General features: G+C 39.6%; 1 protein-coding gene across 3 annotated transcripts in view; it reads left to right on the top strand.

The window, feature by feature from the left end:
* VWDE (von Willebrand factor D and EGF domains) overlaps positions 1-10,771 on the top strand; it is a 550,953-nt gene extending 540,182 nt beyond the window's left edge. For 2 of the 3 annotated variants that reach the window (XM_069648623.1, XM_069648624.1), the window contains exons 30-32: positions 1,512-1,607; positions 1,762-1,865; positions 4,810-10,771. In XM_069648623.1, the coding sequence (XP_069504724.1) occupies positions 1,512-1,607; positions 1,762-1,865; positions 4,810-4,830 (221 nt within the window). In that variant the 3' untranslated portion in view covers positions 4,831-10,771. The remainder of the gene's footprint in view (positions 1-1,511; positions 1,608-1,761; positions 1,866-4,809) is intronic. The other variant, XR_011303393.1, reaches the window with a different exon arrangement.
* The last annotated feature ends 369 nt before the right edge of the window (positions 10,772-11,140 follow it).

Raw genomic sequence — 11,140 nt, forward strand, 5'->3', positions numbered from 1 at the left:
TTAGGCCTCATTACGACTGAGGCGGAACGGGTTAACGGGCTCCGCTAAAGGAGGCGGACCCATTAAACCCGTTCCGCCTCATTACAAGCTCCCCTCGTGGGACCCGGTAAGTAACGCCTGTTCAAACCAGGCGTCCTTACCGGGTCCTGCGAGGGGAAGAGGGAGCAAACAACGGGCGGCTCGTAATCGGCTCGTTGTTTGCTCCATCTCCCATTCCCATTGAGCCCTATAAGGGTTCAAATGGGAATGGGGAAGGTCTGGGCCCGGGTTCCTGGAGGGAGGAATTCAGGGAACCCGGACCCGGACCGGATTTTGGCGGCAGCCATGCCACCAATAGCGGCATGGCTACCGTCAAAGTCGTAATGAGGCCCATTGTATTCAGAAAGTATAATTAACTCGGTCTTATTCCCCAAGAATAGCATTGTGCCATTCTGAATGTATAACTTTAGGTTTTGCACCTTGATTTGCTGAATGCAATTCTAAATAAGGTTATACTTTCATTTCTATGCCATAAGTAGTGAATTGGTTTTTATGATTGTGTTTATATAATATGTAACAGTACTTACTTTCCCAAAGATTTATCTGTGTGTACATACATTTATAATAAATCATTAATTGTACAATACATTGGGCCTCATTACGACCCTGGCGCTCCCGTAATGAAGGAGACTGGTACGTGACCTGCCCCCTTCATTACGGGAGCGCCTATTACGAGTTTCCCTTTGCAGGACCCGGATCTGATGTCTGCTAAAACCAGACGTCTTTTCCGGGTCCCGCGAGAGTAAGAGGGAGGTAACAATGGGACACTTGTAAAGTGCCCTTTGTTACCTCCCTCCCAATTCCCATTGAGCCCTATGGGGGCACAAATGGGAATGGGGAATGGTTCCTGCAAGGAGGACTTACCGGGTCCTCCTATGTCGGAATGACCCGGTAAGTCCCCATTGCAGGAACCCGGTAATGGAGCCCGGTTTGGAGGTATAGCTTCAAACTCGTAATGAGGCCCATAGTGTTTAAGTGTTTTCTTGGACCATATGTATGCTACAATTTATTTGTACCAAGCTACAGCCCTCTCTCCCTTCTAAGATAAACCTGGCTGCTCTGTCTATGCTACCAAATGTTCTCAGGTGGTACAGTCTTATACTAAGAGTGGAGTTTCTGTGTTGCCTCAGATATGGTTTTATGAAGCCCTTAAAAACTGTCCTACCAGCTATTGAGAGGCAAGGTAATAAACGTATTGCATGTGTTTGGCAAATGCCTATCCTATACAACACAATGCCAAAGCTGTTGCCTCTGCAAATGTTTGTTTCTGTCATTTTACTAATTCTAAAATCACTGCTTATCAGTACTCTTGTTCATCTATATCTTGTTAGGCCCAGGTAACAGTAACATTTATTTTTGCAAAGCCGTGCATTCTTTTGCTTGTTCTTAGCATTAGACCTGAAGAATTCTTAAATATATTACTACTCTTTGCCACATTATTAGTAATGGTTTTGCCCTTGTACTCATTTCAGCTGTCTGTCTTCAAAAATGTAAGAATGGTGGGGAATGCATAGGACCAAACCAATGCCATTGTCTTCCAGACTGGGAGGGAATGCAGTGCCAAACACGTAAGCATATCACCCATGCCTTTAGAATTTATAAAAGAATAAAAATGCTAAATGTCACTTGATAAAAATTGTAAAGGTCCACGTATATAATGGAATATTGTATATTTCCAGTGGGTAGCTGTCTCTCTAATTCTGCACTGCCTTCCTATTTCAGCTTTGTGCAACTTAAAATGTCTATATGGAGGAAAATGTGTGTCGCCGAATGTCTGCTCATGCCGTCCTGGATACACTGGAATAGGTTGCAGTAAGAAGCTGCAGGTAAAATATCAACGTGTATATTGAGACTGTGGAACATTTTCCTGATGTTTTGAATGCTTGTAAATTTGCTGAACAAGTGTGTCACAAATTTGCTTTAAATTCTTTTTACCATTTTACCAGAGCGGCCACAAATAGCAATGCAACAGGATAGCCTTATCATTTATAATCTGAAAGCAAATAACTTTAGGGCCAGGGACATCATTTCACCAAAAGGGGTAGCAGAAGTGCTGGGTAAAAGCAAAGGGGAGGGGTTTCTTTGGACTCTAAACACAGTGTCATTCTGACACATGATGACACATCATGACACACTGTTCCTTTCCCAAATCAGGAGAAGGGGAATTCTCTGACCTATCAGATCCTTAGAGGGTTGGGCATAGTAGAATCAGCCTCCCCACCCCTTTGGAAAATGGATAAATAGGGACTGTTGAGGACCCAGAGAAAGACACACTTTCACTCATCAACTGATCCACTGGCGAAGCACCCTGCAGGAAGATCCAGACTCCAGAACCTAGATCCAGACTCTAGAACCTAGATCTAGACTCCAGAACTCAGAAGCAGAAAGGCCAATCCAAAAAGCTGAACCCTTCTCAGCTGGCCTTTAAAATCTTGCAACCTGATTTAACCCCTAAATGTCCACGGGGCCTAACCTAGCTAATTCAACAGCCTGGCACAGCTGTTTTGCTGCTTCTGGCCAAAACCCATGCTAGAATCCAAGATCCAGACCAGTCTAGCAGAGCCGTAACCCAGAACCCGTCAGATCCAGTCCCAGAGGCCGTGCAGACCCGAGTGCCTTGCTGAGAGCAGAACCACGCGCCTGAGACCTGTCTGGTGGTGAGCGAATCCCAGCCAAACCCTTGACCAGATCTTTGACGGGTCCATTTTAAACCAGAGGTGTGAGTATTTAGCGTAGAACTGTCCATAGTCATCTCTTAGTTTAAAGTAATCCATCCAACCCATTCCAACATATCCAGACTGCATTGTAGAATCTCTTTTGTCCATTCTGAATTCTTTCTCATCCATCTAATCCTATGAGAATTGTTAGTGTAAGCCAACCTGTTTGTAATTCAAAGCGCAATTTCATTGGAAATCTTGACTCCTTTTGAGAAAAATCAACCTCTACTAAAACCTATGTAACTTTTGAACCGTACGTCCTAGAAACAAACTTTAAATGTAATTTTGAAGCTAACATTCTCAGCTTTCAAAATGACATTCCAATTCCTTATAGTTTTTCCGTAATCGCGTTTCTCGCACGCGGAAAAGTTGCCACGAATTTGCATTTGGATCAATTTCATTCCATGTAAAACAGCCATTTCTTGCTTTCAACTTCTGTATTTCGTTTTCCATCTGCTAATCATTCTATAATCATTGCTAGTGTTGAACTGACCCAATCCAAAGCAACTCTCACTAATTCTGAATCCCAATTAGCGAATTAAAGTATTTTTTTGCATTTTTCCCATTCAATTCATATTACATTTAAAAGCAATTGACCTGTTTAAAATCATTACTGTTCTCTGTAAGCTTGCTGGAGGAATCGGGATTGAAACTGCAATTAGTGATTGTTATTCCTGAAACCTGTGTGCCCTCATTCCATCTATACATTTTGCATACTGGGGGGAGTGAGTAATAACAGGGGGAAAGAGTGATCACATTGTCTTTGGTTAAATTCATATCAAGTTTATTTCTGTGTTGCGTTCTTTCATATCACTGCATTTCATTCAACCCACACAAAGTATTCTCTGCTACCTTATTCTTCCTATTCCTACTACTTATTGATTAAAGAGAGTGTTGATATTGTAATATTACCCATTGCTGATCATTGTTCATATTCATAAGTGCGATATTCAGATATAATTCCTATATATAAAAGTGTGATATATATTGTTCAATTCTTCAAATAAATCTTTTAACTTTGCAAAACAACCTTCTTCTTGGGTCAGTGAGACCGGGGGGATTCAAAGAGAGTTGCGTTATATAAGGGTACATCATCCAGAATTAAAAGAACTTTTGACATGAAAATATATAAATAAGGGTTTCCATTGGGCATCCCATACTAGGCATTGACTTAGTTGGAGTGAAATATTGAAATCACTTACAGCTCAATGGGAATGGGAAGATTGGATGCACCGGCACCATTCAGAATGGTGCTGCTGCATCTGACATGCTCTGCTCGCAGGTGCCAGTACGGACACACAAGCAGAACTCGTAGTTTGCCGGTCCGGGAACTACGGTACCGGCAAGTTTAGCGGTACCGTAGTTGATGGACCGGCACACTTGTCTGACATGGGCCAATTTTCAGGAAAGGGTGACTTTGTCTAATGGAGCTACACAAGCGGGGTTGGCATTTCACGCAGAGGCGAGTGAGCCTAATGAGGTTACTTTGCTTTAAGCATTGATCTCTACCTGATGTGAATGGCTAAGCCTAATAGGATGGGATGAATGTGCCGCTCGAGGGATACTGTATGTGAATGCACATCTGTGCCAACATTGAGTGATTGTGTCTGATGCAAGTGACTGTGATGGGGCAACTACTTTGCAATACTGGAAAGCATTGCTGCCTCATTTAATGTGCCAGGTGGATCTACTGCCATGCCATAGTTGCTGTGGGTGCCAACATAAGCATAGAAACCGCATTTCAACTTCCAATACTATTTTCACTAACAGCTAGGTATTCCCCATTTCAAACCCACACTGCCGATGCCTTGACCCCATTCCACTCGCACTATGTTATTTGCAATCACTTACTGAGGTTTAACCAAATGTTAACAGCCACTATTTTATTTTTATTTTTTTAAACAGAAAAGCCAATTTAAGTTGGTGTTTTAGAGGACTGGTACTATATTTAATCCATAATAAAGCATGTTACTAAATAAAAGCAATGATGGGATTTGTGATCTAACAGCAGCTTTTAGTAAAATATTTGTAAAATATATAATTTCTGTTTTAGGTACAAAGTCGTCATGGTTGAATAAAAACTGGAATGTTGTAAAGGAGTGAAAAATAAGTGAAAGGCCTGTGTGGAAAGAAACTTGTGCATCATGAAGGGAACAACCTTCCAACCTGGAAATAAACAATTCTTAGATACACCAGAGGCTGGTTCAAGAAGCAGGTCATGAATGCATTACTCATGATCACTAAACATGTATTTTATTCGAAAAACTGTGGTGCTGTACCTTACTTAATTCAAAACTGTAAGATTCACTGGATTGACGATGTCTTGAATTGGGGAACCACTACCTGAGGCGTGGAACTCATCTACGTGTTGCAAGGAAGATGCACTCTTTCTGTAAGCCGCCAATAGGTTTTGTTTACCGATGTATCATTAATGGAAAAACAAACAAATACTTTTCTTATTTAAACAGTGACTTAAATGAGGCTCAATGCATGATCTGTTTTCACTGAACTTTTGGGGGTTATTCACAAATCCTAGGTGTTTAGTATGATGTACCTACCTGGGTGAAAAGTGTTGATGTGTTAATATTAGACGACAAATCTACTGGTCCATTTTCAGATTAAATGTAATTATTTATTTGTTTATGAATATATTTCGTTACGATAGCCATGTATTCATCTGCGGAACCGAGTGTGTTTCAAAAAGTGAGATGAAAACCAAACAGTCATAGTGTAGTCAGAACTATCAGCTTTATAAAATACAGCAGGCCTGATTTACAGAATTTAGCGTGGTCTAAAGTGACTTTGTACTAGTGCAAAGAGACTTAGCACTGCCAACAAACACCCTGATTTACAGAACAGTGCACAGTGTATGTTGTGCAGTACAAAGTCACTTTGCTCCAGTACAAAGTCACTTTGCACTGCGATAAAATTCTGTAAATCAGGCCCAAAGGCTTTTCTTTAACTTGCCCAGATATGTGCGTGTGTTCCCATTAAGGAGTTGCCATTCACTCTTCTTAAATACTGGTTCATACATCAATGACATGATCTATATGACTATATCCGAATATTGCTCTGCTGTTAAACTTTACACAGATAACTTAATTACGGACAGGAACACAATAGGTGGTCTGGTTGGAGAAATAATGTGGACCTTGTCAGGATTTTGTTTCAGGCACGTTCGACTTAGTTTCGCTTTTCCGTTAAAAAAATCTGCAGTAAGAGAAATACACAGATAAAAATAACGATCTGATGTATTAGCAATTTCGAATACACTAAAACATATGAATTAGGTTTCATATTGCTTCACGTATTATTTAAAAGTCAGTGGGCCTCATTACAACTCTGGCGGTAGCCGTGCCAGTAAAAACGGCGTGCTACCGCCGGAGTTGTGTGTTTTTTCTGGCGCCGGAAAAAGTGACTCTCCATTCTCATTCGAGTCCCATAGGACTCAATGGGAATGGGGAAGACGGTAGCACAGGCACCATTCGTAATGGTGCCGGGGCTACTGTCAAAGTCTGCGAGCGGGTGCCTTTCCGCCTGCCAGGTCAGACCTGGTGGGCAGAAAGGCACCCGGCCCGCAAACTTGTACTCTGCCAGTCCGGTAACAGCATCGTTGTTACTGGACCGGCAGGGTTGTAATGAGGCCCAATATTTTATGATGCACTCCTAAAATTCTCTCCTCAGTCCCCTCATCTTAACATGACTCACATTAAACACATATGAACAACCCCAGGTGTTTGAGTTCTATTATAGCAACTAGTCAACCTAATGGTAACACTAATGTTTGTCCAGAACAATGGCAAAGTGCATTGTGACTCGAATGTTGAAAGGGAGGAGAACATTCTTCAGTTCAGGATTAAATGCTCTAGAACAGCTGCCCTTTGAAGTGGCACCATGTGACATTACAATTGGAGACATAGAGCCCGATTCACAAAGATGCTTGTGTGTGAGTGTAAATACAAAAAACACAGTTTGCATATGCATATGGGAAAACTATCACTGTTTCAAAGATGTGTGGCGGTAGGCAAATGCGCATGCAGATTCACGCACAGGTTGTGAGCTTTGTGTGAAAACTAAGCAGACATATGTGCAACTTAGTTTTGGGGCATGGACCGATGCATACCTCCAATGTGCTTATGCAAAGCAGGGGATCCTGGAGAAATGGCCATGTGCAGGCGATGCAAATGAGGGACACACAAAGTCATGTGAAGTAAGGTGATTCACAAGAAATGTAGCAAACCATTGAGAGAGAGCATCTGTTCCATTCTGGAGAAATTCAGGCTAAATTTGGCAAATCTGTACACTTTATTTTTAATATTTTTCCCTGAAAGTTGCTTGAACTTAACAGAACTAGAGAACTTTGTTTTGCAGGATTAAAAATGTAAACACATCAATGTTTGAATGGCATAGGTACATGTTGTGGTTCTTGTACTTTGCTTACTATTGGATGGTAATCTGTTTTGTCTTTAAACACCTGAAGCTGAAAACATGGAATATGGTTGTAAACGTATGTGCTTTCATTTGCGTTTCTTTTTTACTCGACTGGTCCTATTAATGTGCCTATTGTCAGGCATAGGTATGTATTTCAAAGTAGAATGACCAATATAGTGTAATTATGTGAGATCTCCCGTGTGCTCTGCTCCTATGGGCCCCATGTGTGTGTTGGTAACAGTTAAAATGTGCTGTTTTATATAACACAGCGTTTATTTATTTTATTTTTTTATGAGTTGGGGAGGGACCACACATGTGATACTTACTGCATTAGGTGCACAGCCAGTACTGCATCATAATCGTAGCTGCCTGATGCAGTACATTCTGTTTACCCCATACTGTACCAATAAGACCCTTAATGTGTGTTTTAAATAGGCATAGTCTGCCCCAGTCACAATCAACATTCAATAGTCATTGCTTGATTGACCCTTTATGCAAAAAGATGCCCATCATTTATGAAATGTGACAGTCACGCTGTGGTAGCAAGATTAATCTCGAGTGCTACATATTTCTAGAATCAACCACGTTAAAGCTACACGTATCACTCTGCACTAAACACCCTTTCCTTTCAACTTTTGCATACACAATATCATTGTAGGTATTTGCCATTATTAATCTACAGAAGAAGTCTTTTTTAAAATATTAAGGTGCTAACATTGGACTGGACAGGAATGAGCATGCTAATTACAGTGAAAACACTGAAGAGTTGGATGGGTTTTTGTTTATATTTTATGATGTTTGTGGGCACATCCACACCCTCACACACAGGACATCGTGAAAACTAGATTAACAGTTTCAACACAGCGGGAAAGAAAATACAACAATGTAAGATGTAATAACTGTACAATGGGGGTCATTAGGAGGTTGCCGGTAAGGTACTGGTATCATAAGTGGGTTCCCGGCAACCTCGCCTTACCGTTTCCGCTGCCCGATATCCCATTGTTACTGGGAAATTACGGGGGGTGACGGAACGGTAAGTTCCCACTCCCATGGAGTCCATTTGGACTCCATGGGATGGGAACCACTGAAGCACCGGCACAGTTGGTAACGGTGCCAGTGCTTCAGTGAATTATCTGCCGGCAGGGGCCTGAACTGCCAGCAGGTCACACCTGCTGGCAGTACCAAGGCACTGCCGGCAGACTCGGAGTATGCCAGTCCAGAAAAGGTGCTGGTAACCACTGTTAGCAGAATCTTTTCCAGACCGGCGGGCTCGTAATGAGCCCCAATGTAGGGTAGCCATTGTACAGGAATCAAGAGTTAATCTTCTTTCCTGTACCATCAAGTTTCTGCTGAATCGCATTAAATAGGTAGTGTATCGCTTAACAGAATAATTCAAATGTAGAAAAAATGGCACCTATTCATCAATGAAAAAGGTCACATGTATCATTTAAATTGGTACATAATTGCAACATTTGTTTAATGCAAAATGATAGTGTATTTTTATAAATAATCACTGATTAACAGTTTCAATATATGACAAACTCTGAGATACACATAATTTGTGTTGTTTAGTGTACAGGTCATGGTTTTCATCTCATTGATCTGTTTGTGTGTATTATGCATAATTAGTTATGAAATTGAACCTAATTTGAAAAGCTTTTTTCAAGGTGTACATGTGAATAACGTGCAAGTTATAAATAATTCACCCCCGGGCTTATAGCCGATTAATGAAAGATATGTCCACTGAGTAATGTGTGTACATTTTGTAATATGCTACACACAGTTGTTTAAGGAAAACTCTATTTGGAAGGTATGCAATCCAAGGTGCTGCCCAGTAGAGGAAAATGTGTAAATGTAAACATTGGTTAACATAAACTAATTTGTAACTAGCATAGGTATTCACTAATGCAGATATTACACTTATCACAGTTATATCGACATCTAAGTTACACCTGAGGGATCAGGGCATATGTGGTGCAATATGTGTGAGATATGTGTGAAAAAGTGTATCACTTGGTGGAAAATTGGGAGCATTTCTGTAGAGACTGACAAATGTCACAGGAGACTTAATTAGTTTCATCATAGAGAAAAAAACATACTTTAAGAATTTTTGATTTTTATTTTCATTGTTCGTTAAAACATATGAAATGATAAAAGTTGTGCACAGTTGCATAACTTGCATGTTCTGTACATAAGGTATCTTTAAACCACCATCATGCTAAAGTATGCTTTCTTTGTACACAGTCATTTGGATATGTCATGAGTCACTTAGGTTATTGTGCTTATTCACACATGATTTAAACATAAACAAGTAGCCAAGCAAGCAATTGGAAGGATCCATTACATTAAGACATGTTTGTGACAACTGAATTTAACTAAAACAAATGCCACTGTACCTGGGATAATGTTAACAGCTCATAATGGTTAATTCAGAATTGTATTCAATTCATGAGGCGACATTTGCATTTGTTGTTTCCAACATTCCTTGTCCTTATCCCACTGCTATATCCTCCAAACCTTACTGTGTTATTTAAATAATCCTTAATGCCTAAACAGAAGTACAAGTGGATATCAAGAACATTCTAGGAAGCACGTTCTCAGTCAGTCTGTGAACATATAAATGATCAAATATCAATGAAGTCGAAATGTTGAACAGCACTTTTTCCATAGATTTTTGCATAAAACCATCAACATGTGCGAGTAATTCAAATATTACTTGTATCAAGATAGAAATTCAGTATTCATACAAACAGTGGGCCTCATTCTGACCATGGTGGTAATTGTTAAAACATTAGCTATTTTGAAACCACTGTTTTTTTAAAAAAAAAAATACCACCAAAGTATAACTTGGTATGGCATGAGTTATTTACCAAATTGCATACATAGAAAGTGCTGCATGGGGTAAATATGAGTTATTTACCATATGTTTTTCATTCAATGTACCAAATGGGAAATATTGTATGTGATCCCAATTCACAAGACAGGGCATTTCCAAAATAGAACCAACATGTTAGCTATCAAGGGATGCCAGGCACCAGCATTCATGTTCAACCTATGGCATCTAAAAAAAACTTTGTGTTGAATTTAAAATAGAGCATTTGTTTTTTTAAAACCACTGATCATGTAACATTGCCCAATATCATTGTTATATTTCAGGAAGTAATGTTTTTTTTAACATTCTTTGCTATAGTGAAGAGACACTTTTTATTTTATGATTGCAATGCATATTCTGTTTATGGGAAATGTGACTACGGGTTATCACATTTATGTAACTTTCATGGAAATCATGTGCCTTAAGGTCGATATGGTTACTGAACTATCATTATGCAAAATGTAATCTGTTCTTTAACATGAATGGTTGTTATCCTTTCAGAAAAGAAGTTGCTAAACCAAAAAAACTAAACTGATTGTGTATCAATTATGTGCTGCTAAGTGTAAATACAATCTACATCCAAATATGTTCATATCTGTACATACCCTGTTGTTGATTTCATTTACCTTTTCGTTGACCCATTTGAATAATGTTTCTTTGTACAGAGCTTTAAATCATGCTATTTTACAATAAACACATTTTTAGAAAAAAAGATTTCCTTTTGAATTTCAGTTATTTCAACCGCCTGTCAAAATTATGTTTCTGAGTGCCATTTTTATATTGACTTGAGAAGATAGTCGAGAAAATATATGTTTGGGCTAGGTAATGTGTGACATACTGCAGAAATACTGATACACACTCAGGTTGTTAGCTTGATTGTAGATCCAGGACACTGGCTGCTTTTCCCTGCACGTTAATCACCCTGTCACTTACTGTGAATTGGGTTGAACACTTCTAGATTTTGGACTGGTATGCAAGTTACTCCTCATTTGATCCTTAACTACATAATGCTGACAAGGAATTGAACATAGTGAAATATAATGGTAACATTGAAAACATCTGTAAGATTTGCAAAACCTCA

Source organism: Ambystoma mexicanum, chromosome 2q (genome assembly GCF_040938575.1).
Source record: "Ambystoma mexicanum isolate Mex_15411 chromosome 2q, UKY_AmexF1_1, whole genome shotgun sequence".
Lineage (NCBI taxonomy): Eukaryota > Metazoa > Chordata > Amphibia > Caudata > Ambystomatidae > Ambystoma > Ambystoma mexicanum.